Source organism: Castor canadensis, chromosome 13, assembly GCF_047511655.1.
Source record: "Castor canadensis chromosome 13, mCasCan1.hap1v2, whole genome shotgun sequence".
Lineage (NCBI taxonomy): Eukaryota > Metazoa > Chordata > Mammalia > Rodentia > Castoridae > Castor > Castor canadensis.
The window spans coordinates 105,999,768-106,025,169 of NC_133398.1; the positions used below are offsets into that span (position 1 = coordinate 105,999,768).

General features: G+C 44.2%; 1 protein-coding gene across 2 annotated transcripts in view; it reads left to right on the forward strand.

Annotated features, from left to right (window-relative positions):
- LOC141415550 (SHC-transforming protein 3-like) overlaps positions 1-25,402 on the forward strand; it is a 169,922-nt gene that overhangs the window by 98,399 nt on the left and 46,121 nt on the right. For both annotated transcript variants that reach the window (XM_074052417.1, XM_074052416.1), the window contains exons 5-6: positions 2,532-2,583; positions 15,464-15,590. In XM_074052417.1, the coding sequence (XP_073908518.1) occupies positions 2,532-2,583; positions 15,464-15,590 (179 nt within the window). The remainder of the gene's footprint in view (positions 1-2,531; positions 2,584-15,463; positions 15,591-25,402) is intronic.

Genomic DNA, 25,402 nt, shown 5'->3' on the forward strand with positions numbered 1-25,402 from the left:
GACCAGCTGCAAACCTTGGCACTGAACCTGCAGACCTAGTAACACAGAGGTTGTCCAAATGATCCTGGATATCCTCATATTAGTTTAAGATTATGGAGAGGAAAACACAAAATTGAAAAGCAAATTCCAGTGCTACCTCAAATGCTAGAAAGCACGCCCACAGTTCTCAGTTCGGGAGACACCGGTGCCCTCTCAGATGCTCTGGGAAGCTCTAAGGACACTGCTGACTGTCACGTCCATGAACGTGGGAAGGAAATCTGTGGTAATGAACTACAACCCATATATTTTCGCCAATAGCTTCAGCCCCCACCACTCATCCTTATGGAGATGACCGGAGGTTCACTTGATGGTTTGACTCCTCCCTTCCCTAGTCGGTTTGTGAAAGCACCAGTGAACATGAAAAGGAAGCAGGTTGGAGGGGCCTCTGGGAGAAGGACTCTGGGTAACAATTCCCCAGTCTGCACAGCTGCTGGAAGAGTCCTCTCTTGTAGGCTTGTGAGATCCAGTAATGTCACGGGGAAAGTGCTCAGCCCAACCCACCACCTTGCTCAGTGCCCAGAAAGGGCTCCATGCCCATCTACACCCACTCTTGCCCCTTTCTCCTTGCCCCATTTTCCAGAGTGTGCTGAGAGAGGGGTGCTTTTGTCTCCTCTGCTCGTGGACAGAAGCAGTGGAGGAGGCCGCCACAGAAACCCTTGCAGGTGCTGACAACAGCTAATCTGTCACCTTGGAGCCCTTCAAAGCAATGAGATTTGGGAAGTAGCTACAAACATAGAGCAACTTTACTAGTTTCCCTCTGAGATTTTTTTTGAATGTTTCAAATATCAACTTTGCAGAGAAGTCTTTTTGGCTTTCAAGATTTGGGAGTATGATTGGCTCCCTAATTACTTGTTGAGAAGCTAGTGTGCACAGCACTACTCATACAGAGCTGCCTCTGACACAGCTTTGGGGTCTTGTCTTCCTCTATGCACTAGTTCAATAAGATTGCAGGTGAGGAAACTCATATTCTATCTGGAAGGTGAGCCTTCTAAATACAGCTCATTTAAAAAAACATGTTTTTTCAAACTTTCTATCAACACATGTATGTTAATATTATACACAATAATGAGTTTCACGGTAACAATTTCATGGATGCATATACCTTACTTTGATATAGTCACCCTCCATTACCCTCTCTTACTTCCCTCACTTCTCCCTCATTTCCTTCTTTTTCCCAAATAGTCTCCCTTCAACTTTTATCTTTTTTTCCTTAGTTTCCATATATGAGAGAAAACATGTGACACTGTCTTTCTGAGTCTGACTTATTTTGCTTAACATCATGAGCTCATGTTCTGTCCAGTTTCCTGCAAATGACATGACTTCATTCTTCTTTATGGCTGAATAATACTCCGCTGTGTGTACTTACCACATTTTCTTGATTCATTCATCTGTCAATGGACAAGCTAGGCTGGTTCCATATCTTAGCTATTATAAATAGTGCCGCTGTAAGCATCTGGGTTTTTTTTCGATAAAACAGAACATGACTGTATTTAGATACCTAACTTCTGTATAACCAAAAAATAAAATACCACAATAAAAGAAAACACATTTTTCTCATTTGCAATGCATGACAAAATGTTTACATACTTAATCATAAGTGACTTCTGAGGAATAGTAATAAAGGAACTTACTACAAGAGGATGAAAAGAAACAGAAAATAAACTGTTAATGGATTAAAATGATTGCTATACCCAAGACAAGAAGAGTCATTTACCTCATTCCCACATGAAGGTGGGGGGTGGATGTTAACCAATCTTTGAATATGCACTCTGGTTTTCTTCTAGATCAAGGGTTCTCAAAGTGTGGTCCTCAGTCCAGCGGCAGCTGTAACTTGTCTGAAATTTATCTGGAGGCCCCAGATCCACCAGATAGGAAAGTCTGGGGTGTAGTCCAGCAATCTGTTTTAACACATTCTGCATGGAACTTTGACATGAAGTTTCCTCATGTAGACATTGCTTTCAGCTTTCAGCTTAGGTTCACATTAACATTACTTGGGAGTTTTTTAAAAATGTCCAATGGGCAGGCCTCACATCCAAACTAGTTAAAGCAGATTATATGAGCAACAGGACTCAGGAGTCTGCGTTTTTAAAGCTTCCAGGATCCACCATGCAGGGAAAACAAATGTCTCTCGTCCTGCTGCTGTCAGTAAGGGCGCAGACCACAAATGTGGAAACGCAAAAGCTTGGGCCCTGGTAGAATCTGTATCACAGGAACTCTGGGGAATTCCTGCCTACATCATAGTTTGAGAAAATGCCTTAGTTGGGCAATTTGTAGGCAGCATTTGAACTTATTTATTTATTTTTAGTGCTAGGGATCAAACCCAGGGCCTCTCATCTGTGAGGCAAGTGCTCTACCATGAGCTATACTCCCGGCCCTGATTCTTTGGCTGTGTGATGAATGAGTCCTTCCCAGAATGTGGTTGGGCACTGTGTCCTTGTGATGTTGCCTCTCAGTGTGACAAGTGATACGGACATCATTTTTTTTCCTTACAGGACACAACAGACTATGTTGCCTACGTGGCTAAGGACCCTGTAAATCGCAGAGGTAAGCAATGCTTGACCTTTGTAATCACTCATCTGTGTACAGCCAGACTTAATGTACATACCAGCTGTTCTTCATTACCTCAGTTCCCATCATCAAAACAAGCATGTGCTATATGGCATTATTAAGAATTGAGGTAACACATCACCTGGCTGAGTGAGGAGGCTGCGGAACACTGAGCATAAAACTCACACCTGTATCCAGATGGCTACAGACGCCACACCTGACTTACACATAGCAGCTCCCACTGGTGCACTGACAGTGACCTTGGCTGTACCTGGAAGACTCTACACCTGCCCATTGTCCTGGATGCCTGGATTTCATTCTTTGTGTGTGCTCACTGTCCTGTCCCTAGCTCTAGTGTTGCAGTTCAGAGTGTGGTCTCCTTATATCCCTTTATGCTTCTAGGGCCTAAGCACAGGCTGGGACTCCTGAGGACTTCTTCTTCATCCTTAAGTCTTTCTTCAGCATGATGTTTTGTGACTTGTGGCTTGTCTTAAAAGAGGCATTTGAAGAACAAGAGAGTTAGGCAGTTAGTACGTCAGTGGCCCTTGGAAACTACTCCCTAACCTAGCTATAAAGATTTGCATTTCCATGTTATTGTGTGAGGGTTTATTTTTCCACTTGGGCCTTTACCAACCCTGGGTTAAGGAACACTGAAGTTGATGGGCTATTTTTTTAATAGTGTCCTGAGGTTGGAGGTAACAAGGTCATACAAAGTGTTTTAGCTCTGGTTCTTCCCAGGCAAACTTGAGCTTCATCATAAGGCATAATTTGGGAGAAGAGGGCTTCTGTAGATGAGGTAATGCAGGTTCAAAGACAGGTAGCTTCCTTATCTATAATTGTCACATTGTCACTCCTGAACAGAGGTGGAGACAAAGGGAAGGAGCCTGGGTGGTTCTGATGAGCCTAGGATGGTGCCAAGATGCCTTGCTAACATAATACTCTAGCCCCCAACTTCTTGAATGACTGCAAGTAGCCAATGTTTGTCTCAGGTGAGCAGAGGCGGCACACCTGTTCAGTTAGGACTGGCATCTGGGCCAGTTGTGCAAAAGCCAATCTCGTCAATTTAGAGGCTGTATTGTTAGTTTCCTAAGGTTTCTGTGACAAAATACCACAAACTGGGTGGCTTAGAAAACAGAAATGTGTTTCCTCAGAGTTCTGGAGGCTGCCAGTCAGAATTTAGGTGTCAGCGAGGCTGTGCTCCCTTTGAGTCCTTGAAGGGACCTTCCTCACTTCTTCCAAGCTTCTGTTAGTTTCTGGAGATCTGTAGCATTCTGTGGCTGTAGATGAGTCACTATGACCTTCAGTAGTCACATGGTGTTCTCCCCATGTCTCTATGTCCTCATGTGGACATGTAGTGGGAAGGCCAGCCATATTGGGTCAGGGTCCACTCTACCCCAGTAAGACCACAGGTTAACTGGATAGATTTGCAACTGCCCTATTTGCAAACAAGGTCACATTCTGAGGTCCTGGGGGTAAAGACATCAACATAATCTTTTTTTTTTTTTTTAGAGGAACACAATCAACCCAACACCGATGCCAGTCCCTTTACCTATTCTCAAGTCCCACCAAGTCAGGGGAGGGAGTGGAGGAAAGGAGAGTGGCAAGCTGCACCTCACCACACACAGGATTCCCCAAGTTCAGCCTGGAGATAGCAGTCATTGAAGTTGTCTCTATTGTAGTTTGTTTCAAAATAAGTTCAAGTAATCCTGGATTTTTTCTTTTCCTGGACACCTATACTAGGTCAATGGTTCTCTAAATGAGCTACACTTTATAGTCACCTAGGGAGGCTTTAATAATCTCAATATGGAGGCCCCAGAGAGTGGGATGCAGTCAGCAATGCTTTGGGTGATTCTCTGTACAGCAAGATTGGGAAGTAAGGCCAGGGCTACCCCTGAAGGAGTTTGATCCCCTGGCATTTTGCTTCAGGCCATATAAGGCCTATTTTGTTTCACAGGATCTAACCAAGAGTCATTCTGCCTATGGTCCCTTTCCAGGGCCACAGGGATCAGGAGCTCCTCTGTATGCCCGTGATCCCTACACCAGGCTTTCTCTGAGAATCGCATGCAGTCTATTGGGATCTTGGAGGAAAGTGTCTGTGATGGGCTGAATGTTTGTAGCTCCCAAAATTTGTTTGTTGAAATCCAAACCCCCAGTGTGATGGCATTAAGAAATGGAATCTTTGGGAGGTGATTAGGTTACAAGGGTGGAGCCTCATGAGAGGACTCTGTGTCCTATGGAAAAGGTCCCAGAGAGCCCTCTTGCCCAGTTTTCACCATGTGAGGACACAGCAGGAAGGTGCCATCTGAAAACCAGGAAGAGAGCCCTGGCCAGACACCAAATCTTCTGGCACCTTGATCTTGGACTTCCAGCTTCCAGAACTGTGAGAAATGAATGTCTGTAGTTTAAATTCCCCAGTTAATGGTATTGTGGTATAGTAGCCTGAGCTAAGACAGGCTTTTATTTAAGATACTGAGTGGAGAGATGATCATTCTTTGTTCTATTACTCCATGCTTAGTGGTTTAACAAGAACTATTTTATTATATTTTATGATGGGTCAGGAATTTAGTCAGGGTTCAGTTGACCAATTCATCTCTCCCTATGGCATTAGTAGGAGCCATTGATGGTCTTTAAGTGGTGTCAGGGCTGGTCTCACAGGTCTAAATTGGCTTCATCTCCATAGTTGCCACTGGCAGGAATGACTAGAAGTCTATGTCAGCAGGTTCTTCTCTGTTCCATGGAGACTCAGGGCTTCTCCAAGTGACCCCTCCACCCACTAGGGCAGTAGGACTTCCTATAGGGCAGTTCTGGGCTCCATAAGACTGAAAGTGGGGGCTTCCAGTGCTCTTAAAGACAGCTTTACTTCTGCTAGAGTTTATTGTTCAAAGCCATCATTGTGGCTTAGGTTCAAGGACAGGGGAACTGTGCCCAGCCTTCAAGAAGAAGAGTGTTAAGGAATTTGCAATCTTTACTGGTGTTATCCGCCATGTCTGTTTTCCATGCTGGGAAGGCCCAGCATTCTGGGAGACAGTGTGGGTGGAAGGGGAGGGGGACTGGTTCTAGCTGTACCCCCCCAGTAGGAACATTATTTCTGAGCATTTGTCTATTCTATCCATGTCCATTCAGCATCACCTCCTTCTGGGAAGGAGCCAGTGGAAGGGCTTTCTCCCCTTTCTATCTACTGCTTCTATCCCTCCTTCTCCTGTAGGGACAAGTGACTGGTTTAATTTAGTGTGAGTGACCTCTACCATTGTGTGGTCAGATTTGTGAGAAATTCTGGTTCCTATTCTGGCTCTCAAACATCTAAGCCCTCACATAAAGGCCTCTAGGTCTAGTGCTCCAGTAGCAGTGCTTGGGCGCTGTGCTTCTCAGACTGTAAGTTCAGTTCCTCAGGACACATGGGGCCCCAGAAAGTCTTAGATCGAAAATCTATAACAATAGGTGATGGTTTCTTGCTGTTGTTACTCTTTATCGTTTTCACTGATTCTGGCTTACACATTTTTTGCATTGGTTTCTGATTAATTTAGAAGTATTTCTAATGAGAATCTATATTTTTCTGACTGGCTTCTATAGTTAATCTGGTGGAGAGCAAGAGGTCGTTCACTCTAGTCATTTAAATTGTATGGGAATGACACCTTGCATCTCAAGGAGATAAGGGTCACACGTGAGTGAAATTTTAGGCTTTTGGGGCCTTATGGTTGAAAAGCAGGACCAAAAAGACACCTAGAGATGAAATTCCCAACATGTCAGTCTTTGCTGAATCCTACTCTCCCATTTTTTTAAAGTCAATTTAAAAATTGTATTTAATTTTTAATTGACACAACAATTGTGTATATTTGTAGGATTTTAACACATGTGTACAATGTGTAATGATCAAATTAGGGTAAGTAGTATTTTTGTAACCTCATTTATCATTTTCTTGAGGTGAGAATATTCAAAATTCTTTCTTACAGTTTTTTGAAGTATGTAACATGCTGTTGATGATAGTCACCCTATTGGGCAATAGAATACCAGGGTGTATTCCTCCACCTAACTGTAATTTTGTTCCTGTACACCAATCTCCCCTCATCTCCTCCTCCCTACCCTTCCCAGCCTATGGTCCCCATCTCCACTCCATGACATTAGCTTTTTTTGTTCTATGTATGGGTGAGAAAGTCATCTTTCTGTGCCTGGCTTATTTTACTTCCAGATTTACCCATATTGCCACAAATGACAAGAGTTCATTCACTTTATGACTGAATAGTATTCCATTGTGTGTGTATACCACACTTTCTTTATTCATTCATCTGGTGATTGACGCTGAGGTTGATTGCATTTCTTGGCTGTTGTGAATAATGCTGCAACGAACGTGGAAATGCAGATGTCTCTCATTTCATTTCACTTTCATTTTATTTCAGGTTCTTGAGTAAACACCATGTGGGAACTCTCATTACCACCCAGTGACTCCTACCACTGCAAACTTCTGTATATATTACACAGTTCCAAATGGTCTTTTGGGGTCACAAAAGTGACTACAAAATGATGCTGAAATTAGACACATGGTTGCCTACAAGATGCACGTAATTTGCATAACTTGTAACTGTAATGGCACCATGGTCAGGCACTCTTTAGTGCCCTCTGGACTGAGCCACAAAAAGCCACAGGCCAGACATAGGTGGTGCTGACTCAGCAGGAGAGAAATCGCTATAATTCAGCCTAAACAGCCTCAAAGACAGCCTATGCTCTTTCCCTGGGAGAGCTCATAGTTGGGCTTGAGTGGCAAGCCCATAGGTGGGAAATGCTGCCACAAACAGCCAAATGTATTAATACTGGCCTTCTTTTATAAGATGGTCATTTCAACAAGAGGAGTCCATTTTCTTTGGCGTTGGACCATGGCAGGCCCCAAGTGGTGATTTTCTAAGAAAGGTCTTAAATGATAAGGCCTCATCTCCAGAAAATAATTCAGCACCATCTCTGTATATTAGGTACATGCAATGCTTATTTAACCATGAAATTAAATATTCCACTTATTGATGGTGTGTCTGGGGGGTTATTTAATGTTGGACTTATGTTTATGTACTTCACACATTTAGCTATTGTGAGCAGTGATTTTGCAAATGAAGCTGGTCCCTGGCTTTCAGAATCATCCCTGTGCATAAGAGTCCCACACATACCCTTCTAGCCCAGGTAGCTAGAGTCAGGCATCACCAGCCCGCTCTTCATGTTCTCTTGGAATCTCAGCCTCCAACTTCAGAGGTCACAGATTCAAGAACCCCCTGACTCCCTCACTTTCTTTTGTGTCCTGACTGAGGATCAGAGTGTCTCACGCCTCCCACCAGCCAGGTGCAGGTGTGCCTGCAATCTAGAGCCCAGCCGGGGCCTTCAGCATTCCCAGGCATGGGCAAGGGGTTTAGGTTTTTTTCTAAATCACTGAGAGAAGCTGCCCTAGCTCTGAGCCAACATTCCTTAAACCCTCATGTAAAGCCCACACCCTCGTCCCTCACTGAGATGTCTCTGCCCCTCTCCCTGTTGGCAGTCAGGTGAAGATGTGGCCCCTTTTGGTTCCCCCAATAAATGCTTTGCCCGGATCACCCAGCTTCTTTGCTTGGAATTCCAACGAGACCCATCTCTAGACACTTAGGGCACCCACTGCTTTTGGGTGATTCTAGCTCTTGGTTGGGTGAGACAAAACACCCTCCAAAAAGTACCCTCTGGCCTCAGTCACAACACCCCTTCTGGCCTCCAACACTTCTCTGCCTTCTCTGTTCTACCTGCCATCTATCTGCTACCTGTCATTGAGACTTTGGCCTTCTCAGTCTCCTCAAGCTGCCTCCCGCTAGACTCAGTCAATGCAGGCCTCTCATGGTCCCCATCTTGCCCCGATATGGTAACCAGAGGATCATTTGACAGTAGTGCAATTATGTACTTCCTTTGTTCATCTCACCCAAATTATGCCCTCCCCACACCCAGGGGTCCCTCTGTGAACCCACTCTCAATTAATCCCCTGTCTCATTTTCCATAATCTCCTTGTCCTGACCACTCTGGCTGCACCAACTTCTGCTCTTCCTTGAATATACCCGCAAGCTCCTGCCCCAGGACCTTTGCACTTGTTGAACCTTATGCCTGAGAACTTTTACAACAGCCTCTCCATGCCCTGCCACACAAGGTGTACAGAAGAGTGGGCTCAGTGTAGGGTATGGGGGAGGTGGTGCTCTCAGCCACTATGTTTGCTGTCAGCCTGTGTTGGTGTTGAAGACCTAAAGTTAGATAACTAAGGGAAGTGGATTCACACCTTTTATTAACTAGCTTAAAATTGTTTTTGTTTTATAAATTGACAAACTGTGATTTTTATCGTGTACCACAGGAGGTTCTGAAGTACTCTTGGCCATCCATAACCACAGGCATTCTCAGGTTCTACCTACAACAGATCAAAAATACACAGAAAGGTAACAACACAACAATAAAAATTATACAGATAAAAATACAGTCTAACAACTGTTTACATAGCATTTACACAAGTAAAGTGTATTTTAAGTAATCTACAGATGATTTAAAGTATTTAGGAAGATGTGCATAGGTTATATGCAAATACCATCTCATTTTATAGAAGGGACTTGGGCATCACTGATTTTGGCATCCTGGTGTGAGGTGGGGTCCTGGAACCAACAAATGCTGAGGGACCATTCTGTGTATTCATTGTGGAATGGCCAAGTGTAGCTCATTAACAAATTTGTTGTCTCACCTCATGTAACATGCACTCTTTTCACATTTTTAAGAAGCAATGTTTTGTCGCTAACTCTGGCCCCGTGCTTCATGATTGAGCTCTTGAAGTTCCTCCATCCTCACTGTGACTCTGTGTCCTTTAATCAGCACGTCCCACCCTCCCCAACCCCAACTCCATCCTAGAAGGGAGGCCGCCCTTCTACTCTACTTCTGTGAGATTAAGGTGGGGTTGTTTCAGATTTGTGTACAGATTTAATATGACCCCTATCAAAATACCAATGAAATTCCTCACAGAAATAGAAAAGATAGTTCTAAAGTTTGTATAGAACCATGAAAGACTCTGAAGAGCCAAAGCAGTCCAGACCAAAAAGGACAAAGCTGGAGGCATCACAATACCTGACTTCAAAATATATCGCAAAGCTATAATAACCAAACAGCATAGTTTGGGCATAAGACTTCAAAATATATCGCAAAGCTATAATAACCAAACAGCATAGTTTGGGCATAAAAACATATATAGACCAATGGAACAGAATAGAGAGCCCAGAATTAAACCCATGCCATCACAGCCTACTGACTTTCCACAAAGGGACCAAAGACACACACTGGGGAAAGGATAGTCTCTTTAATAATTGAAGATATTTTATTATCCACATGAAGAAAGATACAACCAGATTCTCATCATACGCAAAAATCAACTATTGAAGGCCCCAGACTATCATACTTCAAGAAGGAAAAATAAGGGAAATGTTTTATAACATTGGTTTAGGTAAGGATTTTTTTTGGGGGGGGTGGGACTAGAGTTTGAACTCAGGGCTTCACCCCTGCAAAGTAGGCACTCTACTGCTTGAACCATGGATCTAGTCCATTTTTCTCTGGTTATTTTGGGGAGAGGGTCTCATGAATTATTTGCCTAGGCTGTCCTTAAACCACAATCCTCCCAATCTCAGCCTCCCAAGTAGCTAGGTTTACAGGTGTAAGTCACCGGCAGGATTTTTTTAAAAATAAGACCTGAAAAGAACAGGCAACAAAAGCAAATGCATACAAATGGAGTTACATCAATCTATTAAATGGTTTTAACTGAATAAATCTCTCAGTGAGGAACCATAAATTAGGACTTATATTATAGTAAAGAGCTTAGGCAATCAGGAAAACTAACAGATGACATGCGCTGGCCTTTGGAACACCTCATAGGTGACATTTCAAAGTAAAAACAATGATAATGTAATCATAAGATAAAAGATCACTCCTCCAGGGGCTGGCGGAGTGACTCAGGTGGTAGAGCCTCCCTAACAAACACAAGACCCTGAGTTCAATCACCAATACCACCAAAAGAAAAGAAAATCACTCCTTCAAGTTAAAACTGACTAAGAAAAATATCTCAAAGATGTGAAAGTCAATTTTTACCCATTGTTACTAGTAACCGCCTACACCCAAAGTCTTTGTCATGCCTTGAGATACTGACCAACAAGGAAATGATGTTTTCTGGGATAACAAGGCATCTTAAGTTTATATTTTATCTTATCCTGTTTAAAGATAAAGCATATATTTAAAATATTTTCATAAGAAACATGATATTAACACAGGAATATGCATTAGTAATTTATAAATAAACAATATTTCAGACATGTAACGAAAAATTCTTTACTTATAGGCATGAATAAAAAGAAAAAAACATGGATACCTCTGACTTCAAGAACTAGACATTGGAGTTGGGTGGTCATGATGAGCATGGCTAATACGGTCATCCCCCTTTTCCATGGGAGATATCCTCTAAGACCCCTCCATGGGTGCCTGAAACTGAGGATAGCACCGAGCCCAATGGCTTAATGTCGTTTGCATCTTAGTTAAGTACTTATCATGCACTGTGGCTATGGCTTTCACAGTTTAAGGTGTAACAGCAAAACTAACCTGAATTTCTTCTTCCTCCTTCACAATTTCACAAATAGAAGATTGGTTCCTACTGTCGTTCTTCCTTAACTCGAGAACTTTCACCTTTTCACTTAAAGGAAGCGCTTTACTGCTTCTCCTTGGCCCATTGGGATTGCCAGCATCACAACTCTTGCACTCTAGACAGTTTTAGGTAAAGGAAGGGTCACATGATTGCAGGCCCTGTGACAGCCAGCAGCATGAAGATGCTGGACATATTCTTAGCGGGACAGGGTGGGATGGCGGGAGATTTCAGCATGCCACTCAGAACAACGCACAATTTAAAACGTACTGGTTTTTTCCTAGAACTTTCCCTTTAATGTTTTGGCCTGCAGTTGATCATGGGTAACAAACCATTAAGCGTGAACCCAAGAATAAGTGGGGGATGCTGCTGTGTCCCACTCTTCCAAACTTATGGACGATCGCACCTGCCAGCTTGCCTGTGTGGGAGGAGCCACAAGACCATGCTGTACCAGGGGTTGAGGGCAGAATGAATGGACCATTTGGTCCTGGTGCAAGGCTCTGCTGGCTCTTTCTTCCTCAGGTTGTTGGGGAGGCCTTGTATTGAGATCCAGAATTAAAAGATCATAGCATCCTGAATCACTGAGTTGCCCAGTAGAGGACAGCTACCCTGGAGAGTTGCCCAGAAATGAGTGAGCAAGAACGAAAGGGTTGTTTTCAGTCAGAGATGTCAGAGTTGCTTGTAACTCTGGCCTACTATGCCCATCCTGACTAATAGAGGAGATGTCCCAGGCAGGGGATGAGAACATGCCCAGGTGAGCAACCTCACACTAGTTGCTGGATGTTCCCAGTTGGCTCATAGTCCACTGAAGGAGCAGATGACCAGACACAGCCTTGAGCTCTGATGGACAGGTGTGGCCTCTGGCCTTTGCATCGATTTGAAGAGACAGGGAAGCTATAAATTTGCATTTTGCTGGATTGGGCTGTAGCTGGGCCCTGGCTTCTGGTTCACTGATACCACTCTTAGCACTGGAAGCCGTCTGCATTGACCTATCAGGAGGCTACACTATGGAAGAAACATGTCACGTCCTCTTGCATGATCGCAAGAGTCACAGTGCATTCACAGGTTAGTGGTTTGCTCTTCAGTGGTCCCTATCAGGGATAGGGAAGCCCTTGGTGTGGCCACAAAGTCCCCTTACTAATGTCATGGGTGACTCTTCCTGAGAGTGGCTTTGGCATTTCTTACTGGGCAGGGCTAAACAAGAGAGATGAATATTGGCAGAGGAGTTCCACCCATGGGTCAATAACACTTTGCTGGTTTTTGGTGTCAATGAAAGGGCCAGATTCCCCAAGGAGGTAGCGTGTGTCATGCCTCTGTTTTGCTGGTCCTCTGAGCCATGGGTTAGGTTTCAAGTAATTTTGAAACCTTGGCACCAACACCCTGTGGCTCTCTCCTCTCTTTCTTCTCCTTGCTTGGGAACTATGCCTTTCTCTGTCATTTCCTCATGGACATGCGAAGCCCTGGCAGTGCCATAATGCCTGATGACCTCCTGGGAGAGCTAAACATTTGATGCACATACCAGATCTCACGGTTAGGCTAGGAAGATGGAGGCTCCCACTGAAAGACTGGCAGTATTCTCAGAGAAGATTCCAGGCTTGGAGATACAATGTCCAGGGTTAGCTTTGGATGGGGTGAGTTTCTGGGACATATAGAGGCTGTTTTACAGACATGTCCCTCATACCAAAGCAACTGATGCAGACATTTCCTCCAGTCATGGGACAGTGCCAGAGTCACGATTTAATTCCCAAGTCCATGTGTCTTCTCACTGTCGGCAGACTCTGCTGCCCTCTTTGACACTTAAGGCTTGGTCCTTACCGTGGTCACTTCCACCTGGATTCTACACTGCTCAAAACATCCTGGAGGACCCATCTCAAGCCTCGTGTTCTCAGATATGTAGAAGGTCAGTGGATACATGGCTGGAGATGTACAGCCCCACCACAGAAATTTAATTTTTCCCTTGGATTTGATCAGACAAGGGTGCTGACAACAAGGGACTGGTGAGAGTGTGGCTGGAAGCCAGCAGACAGGTGGGGAAGGAACAAGATATCATTCTAGATTTTTCTCCCTTATGTCTTAATGCCTACTTCCTTATGAGCTTGAAGCTTCCATGTGTATCACTCAATGACCTGCATCTCTGTGAAAGCTGCTTAAAATCACCTTGCTTTGACTGTCCAGAGTGATGCTTAATAATACTAGTATTCATAACTAAATAAGAAATCGATAATTAAGATAAAAAGTCAACCAGGACACCTGTAGATGAATCCCTTGGCTATTGTTAAAATAAGCCTGCTGTGTCCAACAGGTTGCATTGCAGCCCAAAGCAACAATCCACTCACACGTGCTTTTCCAAGGAAATACTTTTCTCTGTGTTCACCTGGAGCCTAGGAGAGCCCATGGCTACAGGGCGAAGGCAGCTGCCTTCTGAGTGAATGCAAGTTCTTGACTAGCTTTGCATGTGGAGAACCTGGTATTGTGAAAGGTATTGGAAGGGGTTTCTGTCCCCTTCCTGGTGGTTCCACCATCTTTCTCAGGCCTCTTCCTGCTGTGTCTGGCTTCTCCCTGTCTCCCCATCACTGCTCCTGCTGGGGAATAGTGACCCATGGTCCTCACAGGGGCTCCTGGAGGAACCCTCCTTGAAAACAGTCACATTGTGACTTGGCAAGAGCAAGATGGAGTATGTTTGGCAGCTGTCCTTTCCTCCAGGGAGAATTCCTTCATCCCATGAATAATAAGACCTGGTTACGTTTGTCAAGAGACAAAGATTACAACAAATTTAGTCATTGATCTCCTTGGCTTTTATTTGTGATTCATGAACCAGAACACCCTTGTTTTATGAAACAGAATAAGAGCTTCCACGGGGCCATGGAAGACCAGTGGGTTTCATAGGGTGGGAATGAGGAAGCAGAAAGATAGCAAAAGAACCTGACTGCCAACTTTGGATTCCTTATTTGGTAGCAGCTGAAACAGAGGGCCTCTCTTATGCTTCTGGCTCAGGTAGACTGGAATCTCCTGTTTTCTGAAAAAGTGGATGTGTTTTGAGATCTGCCTGCTTCCTACAGTTTTAGCTTGATACTATGGTATTTAGCATAAGTGACTCCATTTTGGACTAATCTGGTCTGTTGAGTCGAGTGCAGGAGCTCAGCCCAACAATGCTTAACATCCTGCTCCTGTCCACAGTCCTGTCAAGGGAGGGGCAGATAGACTCTTCTGTGCTGTGCTCTTCTCTTGGGTGCTGTGGATGTCTTTCTGTGTGTGAAAGTACTTTCCAGGATTCTGGATAAGTAGCACTTTCCCATAAGACCAAGGTTTCACATGGATTGTACCACAGCCTTTCTTCCAGTACAGCCTGTTCTCCTGTCATGGCTTCCATCTCCCCTTGAACAACTAGGGACCCTGTCAGGTCTCTCCCCTTCTCCAAGGTCCCTGTTCCCACCGGCCCTGTTCTAATCCACTGACTCCCCTGGCTTTTATCTACTCTTTCTCACAGCTTCCTTTCTGAGAATCTGCGTGAAAATCTAGTCTCAATTTCATATAGATACAGTGGGACATTGTTGGAATGGTCATACTAATTAATACCCCCCATTAACTTTCATTTCAAAAGATTGTGCTTGAGCGGGCATGGTGGTGGACGCCTATAATCACAGCACTCAGGAGACTCAGGCAGGAGGATCTAGCTTGAAGTGGCCCTGGGCTACATAGTAAGATCTTGTCTCAAAAAAAAAAAAAAGTTGCCCTTTACAATGTTGTCAGAAGCCAAATTTGATGGCCAGCACTTTACCCTCAATGAGAGTAACTGAATAGTTTGCTGTAAGACATCAAAAAGATCAAGATTGATTAGCAGATCCCGGCGTAAAGTCATGGTTTAAGGCTCATAGAAAGGACCTGGTTTGTACAAGCTTAGGCTCTTTGTTGCCATTTTCCTATTGAGGTCAGAACCGATGGTTTGTAAACTCTAAAAATATCGAAGAACTTGAATGTGAACTTGAAAATTCTTTATTTGAAAGCAGAACCTATAATTTTGCAGAAAGCAACTCTAAGAAGTGCATGCCTTCCTCCGTTGCTGTGGGAGGCCCCAGAGGTGAAGCTGCAAGTCTGTCTACTAAAACATAGGATGAAGGACAAGGAGCCTCCTTGTCCCTCTGTTCCTGGGTAGGGACTCTCGGTTGAGAGCCTGGGGAGCTCCCACATCTGTCTCTAATGCCCCTGTGTCGCCCGTTTCTCTCCCAGCTTGTCACATTCTGGAATGCTGTGACGGGCTGGCTCAAGATGTCATCGGTTCCATTGGACAAGCCTTTGAGCTCCGGTTTAAGCAATACTTGCAGTGTCCTTCCAAGATCCCTGCTCTCCAGGATCGGTGAGTAGTACTATCACACCATTTACAAAGCTTCTCTGTGTTCTATGCCCTTTCGTTTTAAAACCATTTCCCAGAGCTGCACTGTGCACAGACCCAACTCATCACAGGCTGTCCTGGGCACTCAGACACCTGGTTGGTGCTGAGCTGTGGCACAGGGAACTGACAGATGGAAGCTAGCATATGGATGATGCTTTGACTGTGTAGAAAACATTTTCTTGAAACTATAGCAATGGTAGCCAAGGTTACCGAAAAGCAACTTCACTGGGGTATTTTGTCTTTCTGTTTCACCTGCAACCATGTGATTTTTCCTTATGTCTTCTCCTTGGGTCTGTGTCTCCACAGATTCTACATGTCCCATTGTCCCTGTTGTCACACTTAGCCAAAGCCCTGCCACAAAGGGGCTCTCACAGGCAGCCAGCATTGTTTTGCCTCATGGGCTCTGTGGCATGAGGAGCTTGTTTGTCTGCTGTGTGCCCAGGGCAAGTTCCCTAACCTCTCTGAGTCTTAGTAGCTTAATCTGTAAACTAGGGATACTAATGGGTGGTAGTTGTTTTAATGAAGATGAGACAGTGAATGTCAACAGCAATCATGACCTATTTAGTTTTTATAGCATACTCAGAGTCCACTACTGAGTTTCCTTAGGATATGAGAATACTCCATGTAGTATAACGCATTTTAAAAAGTACTGTGGCACAGACATGTGGGTCGTTCAGTGTGCTGTCTTTGATCTTGTGTGCATTCTGTCCTTGACGAATTTCATAGTGAAAATCTATTATAATGGTGTGCTCACTGTAAGCAAACTTTATTTCTCCCCTGTGTTTTTTACTCTCTTCAAACTTGTAAAGCCACATTCCGGGATGTAGTCATGAAGTCAGGTGTCTGCTTTTGCTCCACTGTTATTAAGGCTTTTTTCATCTTTCTGGAAAGAGACTCTTAGTTTCTTTTCCTCATCCCCTGGAAAACTCCCTTGAAGATATTCATTTAGAGGTGCCTGTGGAGGACTGCTTCTCCCAGGTGACAGAAAGTTCAGCTAGGTGCTAGCTGGGGCAGGGAGGGCTCCTGGTCTGACAGTGTGTCAACAGATGTCTTCATTTGTATATGATGTGGGACATGGTAGTTAAAAGGATTCATTCAGTATGAACCTGAAGATTTATAACAAAGGATAAGAGCCATTTACAAACATTTTAAAAGCATATGAACAATTTGCAAATATATATAGTTTATGAGTAAAAACATGTGCACAAAGACTATGGGGAACATAGAATAGACGCCCACTACAGGGTATCTGAGGATTTGGTGGGGCTGGGATGATGGTTGAGTTTGAACGGTATTTGGCAAATGTATTTGCCCCTTAACATTTTATAAAGAAAATATTTCAATATACACAATGAATTTTACAGTGAACATTTATGTATCACATTTTTCTATAAACATCACACACGTATCTATTTATCCATGCAAAGTAAGTGTGACAAATTTTCTTTCTTTTCTTTCCTCTCCTTCCTCCCTTCCTTCCCTCCTTCCTCCCATCCCTTTCTTCCTCCCTCCCTCCCTTTCTTCCTTCCTCCCTCCCTTCCTTCCTCCCTCCCTCCCTTCCTCCCTTTCTTCTTTCCTTCCTTCCTTTCCTCCCTCCCACCTCCCATCATTTCGTTCCTTTCTTCCTTCCCCTCTTCCTTCCCTCCCTCCTTTCATCTTTTCCTCTCTCTACCCTCCTTCCTTCCCACCTTCCATGCCCCCTTCCTTCTTTCCTGCCCTCCCTCTTTCTTTCCTTCTCTCCCTCCCTCCCTCCCTCCCTCCTTTCTGCTGGCTGCTAGCTCTGTCCACTTCATAGGCACTGGGAGCACAGCCCATGGGGCCTCCCTGGGGCTGGCTCTACCTTATGTCCCAGTCCCAGTCCCACTCCTCTAGCTAGCGACAGCCTGGGGATGAAAGGGCCTACTCTGCCTCCAGCTGCCCCTCCTCTCTCTTGGATCTCTGGGGACCTGAACTGTGGGTGGCACTGGCAGGTTTTCCTTCTGAGCCATCAGAAGATCTAAGCAGTCCAGTGAGGCAGGAGCTTCTATCGGAGGGGAGTTCTCCTTGGTCTTTCTACTCACTCCTCTGGGCCATTTCTCTAGAAATTGTGATGCATTTGCTGGAGGCAGGGGGATTTGGTGATTCAGATTCGATGCCCATGCAGCCTCAGTGTTCAGTGTCTGAGGAACCAGGGACCCCTTGCCTTCTCTCACTGCTGGTACATATTTGCTTGACTATACATTATTCTTGTTCATCGTGTTAACTGTTTACTCTTAATCTATATCCATCCTCTTCTTTAACTGAAAATCAAAAATAGAACATTTAAATCAATGGTGGTTTTGGTGATGGTCTGATTTTCCTTGCAGAAATCCAAGGTCATTTCAACACCAAATCAGAGAAGATGATTAAAAGCAAATCATATGTAACTAAAGTCCCACTTACTAGTTTTAAAAAACTGATCTGTAATTTATATGTGATTTAATTCATCTTTTTAAATGTATAGTCTTTTCAAAATGTATAGTTCATTTATTTGGAGTTAGTACAATAATCATTAGTTCCAGAAAATTTTCATCAGCCCCAAAAGAAACCCAACACCATCAGCATTTTAAAAAAATTTTTCTATCTCCCTCTTCCCAGTTTGCCAATTCTGGACATTTCTTATAAATGGCATTATATCGTGTGTGTCTGACTGCTTTCACTTTTAAGAATGCTTCAAAATTCATCCGTGTGGTAAAATCTGTCAGTATTTTATAGTTTTTAGGGTACTTAACAATGTTGCATTGTATGGATATATCACCTTTTGTTCATCTGTTCTTTAATTTATGGACATTTGAATTGTTTCTAACTTTAAGCTCTTGTGAATAATGCTGCTATGAAGATGCTTATAAGTTTTTGGGTGGACATGTTTCAGCATCCTTATATATATATACCTAGGAGGAGAATTGATAGGTCAAATGTTCATGCTATGCTAAGCCTTTTTGAGAAGTTGCCAAGCAATTTTCCAAGATGGCTGTACCATTTTACATTCCTATAAGCAATGTAGGAGAGTTCTAGTTTCTTCATGTCTTTATCAACATTTGTTATTGTCCATTTGATTATAACTACCCTACTGAAAATGAAGTGGCCTCTGGTTGTGATTTTGAGTTGCACTCTCCTGATGACTAATGATGTTTAACATCTTTTCATGCGCTTATTGGTTATTGGAGAAATGTCTCATCAAATACTTAGCCCATTTTTAAAGATTGGGTTATTTGTCTTTTTATTATTGAGTTATAGGAGTCTTTATGTTTTCTGGATACATGTTTGTAGATATATGAAGGGCAAATGTTTCCTCTCATTTTGTGGGTTCTGTTTTTTCAACATGCTTTGTGATTTTCAGTGTACAGTCTCTTACTTGTTTCAGCATTTTTTTCTCTTAAATATTTTATTCTTTTTGATGCTATGATTGTTGGCAATAATGGTGCCGATAGGTTTCGGTTCTTATTGCACCCTTAAGCTGCTGTTTCCCAGGGTTACGGTCCTGCCTCAAGTCTAGCTTGAACTCCCCTTCTGCCCCAACCTCCAATCAGCATGAACCATAAGATCCTAACCAATCAGATCATGCCGAGTCTCATGAGGGGTATTTAAGCCCCTGCCCCTCTTTCTTTCTCTCTCTGCTCTCTCCCTCTCCCATGCAGCAATAAAGAATCTCTTGGCCAGATCGTTCCTCTCCACGTGGTCACTTTGGGGCCTACATTTGGTGCCATGACTCGGATCGGGTTTCACCAGTAATCCTGGTGGGACCCCGATTCTGACTCACCCCACGACCACCTTGAGGACATGACTGGCCAGGACTCATCCTCCCGATCTCCCTCGCTCGCATCCAACACCGGACATCCTTTGGTGAGTCCACATACCCTTATTGGGCTCCCTTTGCGGTCTCTCCCTTCAGTGTCTCTGGGGTTTCAGTGTCCCCCCTTTCCAATCATCTCTGGGGCTCAGGCGGTAGAGGAAAGACCTCTTTCCCAATCAGCCTTGGCTTGGGTCTATTTCTGTCGTTCTTGGTCTCAGAGACCACCCGTCCGAAAATCCCAGCGCCAGGTAACCCACAGCCCCCTTGGCCTTTTGACCCTACAAGCCACTAGAATGCAGTGGCAACTGCTTCTCATGCACCGTGTACCATTCTCGGATATTTGAGCTGCATGGGGATGCCCCGCGATTCATAATATCCTCCCAATCCCTTTTTTGTTTCGGGACCAGGTCCCAACATGGGGGCCTCCTCCTCTTTTCCATCTGACTCCCCACTGAGATGCCTCCTCAATAATTTAGACACCTTGGGTTTGACCCCAGGTATAAAACCAAAAAATTTAATTCGCTTTTGCACTCAAATCTGGCCCACTTATCCTTTAGACAACCAAAGTCACTGGCCCCTTTTTGGGTCTTTAGATCCCAACCTTTTATGGGACTTATAACTACTGTGAGCAATAGGGATGATGGGGAGAGATTCCATATGTCCAAGCTTTTTCATACCTCTGCCTAAATCCAGCCTTCTGCACCACTTGCAAGCCAAAACATGTACTTCTTGCCCTCAAACCCTCCCTTTGGACCTTCTGTTCCCCTGTGCAGATTCTATTAGCCTGTAAACCAGTTTCTAAATCAGCCAATTCCTCTCCCAAACCTCCTCCTTCCCCATGTAAACAGACTTCTTGCACTGCTTACCATGCCTGTCTCTTCCTATTTTCCTGAAAAACTTTCCCCGTCATGGAGTTAAGCAAGCCACTCCTTGCCAATTCTGGCCTCAAGGAGGTTCCAGCTCTGGGAGAGCTCATGCTCCCTTCCTGTGGGCTGAGACCAAGCCCCGGATTTATTTGGGTATGCCTCATGCTACATTGGTGGAGTCCTGTTTGATTATGGCATCTGACGACTGCTTTTCTTCCCCTGCCCCCACCATCTAATGCCCCTTTTTCCTGAGACAGTGACCAGAGAGTGGAGGTTTCGTTTTGCTGAAAGAGTGCTAGTACCAGTCAATGGGAGCAACCTAGAGACACAGGTGATGGCTAATCCCATAGGCGTGTGTCATGCCTCCAGGCTCTGCCTTCCCCTCCCTTACGTAAGATGTCAGCACACCTTTTCTGCCTCCTCCATGGTCTCACCACATGTCCTTTGTCTCTGTCTGCCTTCCCCTGCCTGGGCTTACTGGGACCCTGCCTCCCATGAAAAACCTGTAGCATGGTACCTTATGACTTAAGTTATTCCAACTAGTTTGCCAGGCTTCTCAGTCTAAAGTAACTTTAAATCAGCTGCTTTACAAAAAGCGCTTACAAAAAACTGCAGCTGCCATGCTTATGCCATAACTCCACCCCCACAAGGGGAGGAGGGAAAGAAAACAGGCACACCTGTGAACAGGATGCCAGCTTCTGGACACAGCAAAAATGCCTGCCATAGCTAAGAAAATCCATAGAGAGGACCCAGTACATCCTGGGCCACCAGCCACATGTGGTGATGGTTGTGGCCCTCCGCCACTTCCCCTAGAATAAACGCACGCAGAGTACACAGGAAGGGGGGAAGGGTGACAGGCCGCAGGATCAGGCCTAGGAAGCCAGGGTCATTTGTCCCAGGTGTGTGTGGAGGGAGTGGCGCCTTGCACAAGTCCTGCTCCTAGCCCCACCTCACACCTTGGGGCATCAGACCCAGCCCTTGTAAGCCAATTGTTAGCTCAAGGTTATAGTTCCAGAAATAGCAAAATGGACATTACTGTGGTCTCTAATCTTCTCACTTAGAATTTTCTATACCTCAACATAAATTTTTCCCTCCAAATATAAACACTAGTTGTCCCATATGGTACTGTTATTGGCCTGAAATGCCCTCTGAATGCCATTCTCTAACTTTACAAATGATTTCTTTGTTAAAAAGGTAGGCTTTATTAAAGAGGCTGCTTGCTGTTAGCTAAAAGACAGGATCCTAATGTTTTGTTCTTTCTAGATGGGACCTGCAGCTTCCAGACTTCTGGCCTGTAGATGTTGGAAGCTTTGTACTGAGGCCTGGCCTCAGTAAGCCTTGGGTGACCAAGAGAAGTGGCCTTCACAGGGTTCCTTAAATTACAATACCATACTCCAATTAGACCTTTTCTATAAAAGTACAAAAAGTAAACTGAGGTCCCCTATACAATTTCTACCTTCTAAGCCACTCCAATACTCAGAACCTCCTAACGAGTGCTTCCCTCTTCAATAGGCAATGATAAGAAGAGGGCAAGTCATATGTCCCCTTCCAGTTAACAGATCTAAGGGAAATTTAAAAACATCTAAACAGCTGTAAGAAGATAAGTGGCATTAATGTCACTTCAGCCATCTCATAGCAGAAAAACATAGTTTAACATAGACCAAATCCCTCATTTTCAAGTGAGGAAACTGAGGCCCAGAACAGTTCAGAGACCTGCTCTCCAGAGTGTCAGGTGTCAATGTAAAATAACAACTTTACTTTACAGCAACAATCTAAAAAAAAATCCTCTTACCTTTCTACAGCATCTTAAGGATGCCATCAGAAAGCATACCACAGTGGACTCAGAGTCACAGGTGAGAGAGGTTCTCCTCAAAGATAAATTTCTAACAGTCAGCCCCAGATATTCGTAAAAAACTCAGACTGTGGCTGAAGGGAAGTCATTGAGCCAAGTAATACAGCTAGCCATGTCTGTATTTATAGCTATGTCTGTATGTCCAGGACCTTCCTAACAGGAGAGAAAACATAAGAGACACCATGGCCTCATTGCTGCCCTCAGAGAGAGCCCCACCCAACTGGGTCCTGTATCCTGAACTTGCTACCATGATGGACATGAGGGGCACTTCTGCAGAGAATGCTTAAGGGGGGACATCCTGGGAGACAGCCCCGCCCCCAACCGGGACCCTGCCCTCTGCAAGGGTAACCACTGGAGGTCTAAGTGCCCCCATCACCAGATGGAAGGCGAGGTGCCACCTCCTGTGGATTGATGGGTCCCAGCCTCCTGTCCACACTTCACTTCTTGGCATCAATGCTGAGGAGCCATAATGGCAGAAAAACAAAAGATCATTTTCCTCCTAGACAGTGGAGCCTATTTCTCTGTTTTACCTTTTTCTCCTGGTCCCCGGTCCAATGACAAAAGTTATCTTTCAGGGCAAATCTGGCCAGCCCTTAGAGCGCTAGTTTACCTGGCCTCTGGCCTGCTCCTGGGGAGACCTCCTCTTCTGTCACTCTTTCCTCATAGTTCCTGGAACTCCAGTGTCCCTGCTGGGACAAGATTTACTATCTCAATTAAAAGCTCAAAGTCTCCTCCCCCCAGGCAGCTATCTCTGCTGCCCCCTCCTTCAGGAACAAATAGATTCCACAGTGTGGACTGATGAGATGAGTGTAGCATGAGCCAGGCTGGCCCTCCCTATTCAAATAAAACTCAAAAATCCCTCACAGTTTCTACACCCAAAACAACATCCCCTCAAGCCTGAGGGATGATGAGGCCTTATGCATATCATAAATTCCTTAAAACAGCAAGGGCTACTAATTAGTTGCTCCAGCCCCTATAATAAATTTAAAATTCTTATAAAAGTTAATTTTAAAATACAAGTTGCAAAGTAAACTGGAAAAGATATAGATAAGTAATAAATGTATTTTTTGAGAAGTTAAAAGAAAAAGACATGTTTTTGGATGAGAAAGGATTTTGTAAAAAAGGGTTTATCCTAAAGATTGTTTCAAATAGAAGGGGAAAAAACAAGCCATCAAAGGGTTTAGTATGTTATATAAAGGTCTAAGTAAGTTTTAAAAGTGTATAATAAAAAACCAGTGTGTGATAAAGTTAAAGTTGAATATAATCTAAGAGTTGCCTAAAAGATTTTTAGGGTCATGTCAAACTAAAATCAAATCCTCTATGTCTATAAAATAACAAGGTTATCTTAATATTGTTCTGCTCTGAGTAACATCTACAAAAAACCATTACAGAGAAAGATTTTATCAAAGAAATTATTTGTGTTTTCTGCTGATCTTGTCAAGCTTTAAGTACTGCTAAATCAGAGTTCATTTACATATTTGCTTATGTGTCCTAAATGACCACCTTGTAACAGTGTTATGTTATACTTTATCTAAATATGGTACAAACATTTAAAAAGTTAAAAGAGTCAATTTATATAAAATAATGAGCTAAAGCGCTCTTTTATCCAAGATTGTTACATTTAAATCCTGACAGCCCCTGCCTCCCAGAGGTCACCTACCTAGGTGTGGCCTTAAAGGGACAGACTCACTCCCTGAGTCATAAATGCATCAACCCAATCTTCCATTTCCCAACCCCCATACCATAAGACAGCTTACAGCTTTCCTGGCAGTTGTAGGATTTTGCAGAGTTTAGATCCCTAGGTATGCAGTTCTGAGCAGACACCTTTTTATGATCCTCCTAATATTCCTATTTGGGTCTTAGATAATGTATGGTCACCCATTTTTCTTAGAAAACTTGCCTCCAACAGACTCTGCTCCTCTAGCTGACTACTTGCCTTCTCAGGGAACTTCTCAGAGAGCATGCAAACCAGATCCTGCCCCACCCTATAACAATTTCTGTTAAGCCAGGGCATCTTGTTCTCCAAAAAGGATCTTCTACCCTCTCCATTGGGACTTCAATGAACCAGCCCTCATCTGGTCATTCTCATGACACCCACTGCTGTCAAGCTCAATGGGCGCCCCCAATGGCGGCACCTCTCAAGAAACAATTAGAAAAATGGAGAAGAGAATTGGAAGACTCTTGAAATTGTCTAGGGAACAACATTTCACAGTGGTTCTCCTGGCCAATGCCCATCCTAATGCCTGTGTTTCTTCTTGCTCTCCTATTCTTAATCTTCCTCCCTTGTATCATACTATGTGTCTCTATTGCCAATCAAAAACTTAACCAGCTTCTCCTCTAAGGATACCAACCCCTGATAGCACAACCAGAGGACACCTACAATGGACCCTACCAGGACACCGGGTTATAAGCATCATGAGCCCCTCACAGAATGCCTGCTACATTTCCTTGACTCCCTACATGAAGATGGATGGTTAATACCCACCATACGGAGCCTGGGTGTACACCATCATGAGACTCACCACCCCAGCACTGTTTGTCAACTAACCCTCCCTTCCCCTACACTGCCCCTTGCCAGCTTGAAGAAGTCAGAGTGAACACAACGCCCCCCTTCCTTAAACAAACAAAAAAGGAGGAATGCTGGCAATAATGGTGCCGATAGGTTTCAGTTCTTACTGCACCCTTAAGTTTCTGTTTCCCAGGGTCACCGTCCTGCCTCAAGTCTAGCTTGAATTCCCCTTCTGCCCCAACCTCCAATCAGCATGAACCACTTTTCTCTCTCTCTCTCTCTCTCTCTCTCTCTCTCTCTTCCTCTCTCCCTCTTGCTAATAAAAAATTTAACCAGTTGTACCTCCAGAGATACCAACCTCTCCAAAACCATCCAGAGGACTGCTATGAGGGCCCCCACCAGGACACAGGAGCCTGAGGATCTTGCCCCATACAATGACCCCTGCCAGCAGGAAGCAGCTAAAGAGACCAATGCTTCGCCCCAATTCCTGATCCTCAGCCCCTATCCTCATCATTATTAAAGAAAAAATGGGGGAATGATAGAACAATAATATCACCATTTTGTGAATCAGCCAAAATGGCAGCCCTGCCCTTAAATTCCTGTGCTCTAAGACAGCCCCACCCCTACCCAGAGACTACTGCACATGCACTAACTTCCTTACCCTCCCCCTTCTATAAAAGCCACTGCTCGCCTAGACTCAGGGCTGCACCATCTTTTCCTGGGCCAGCCTGGCAGTTT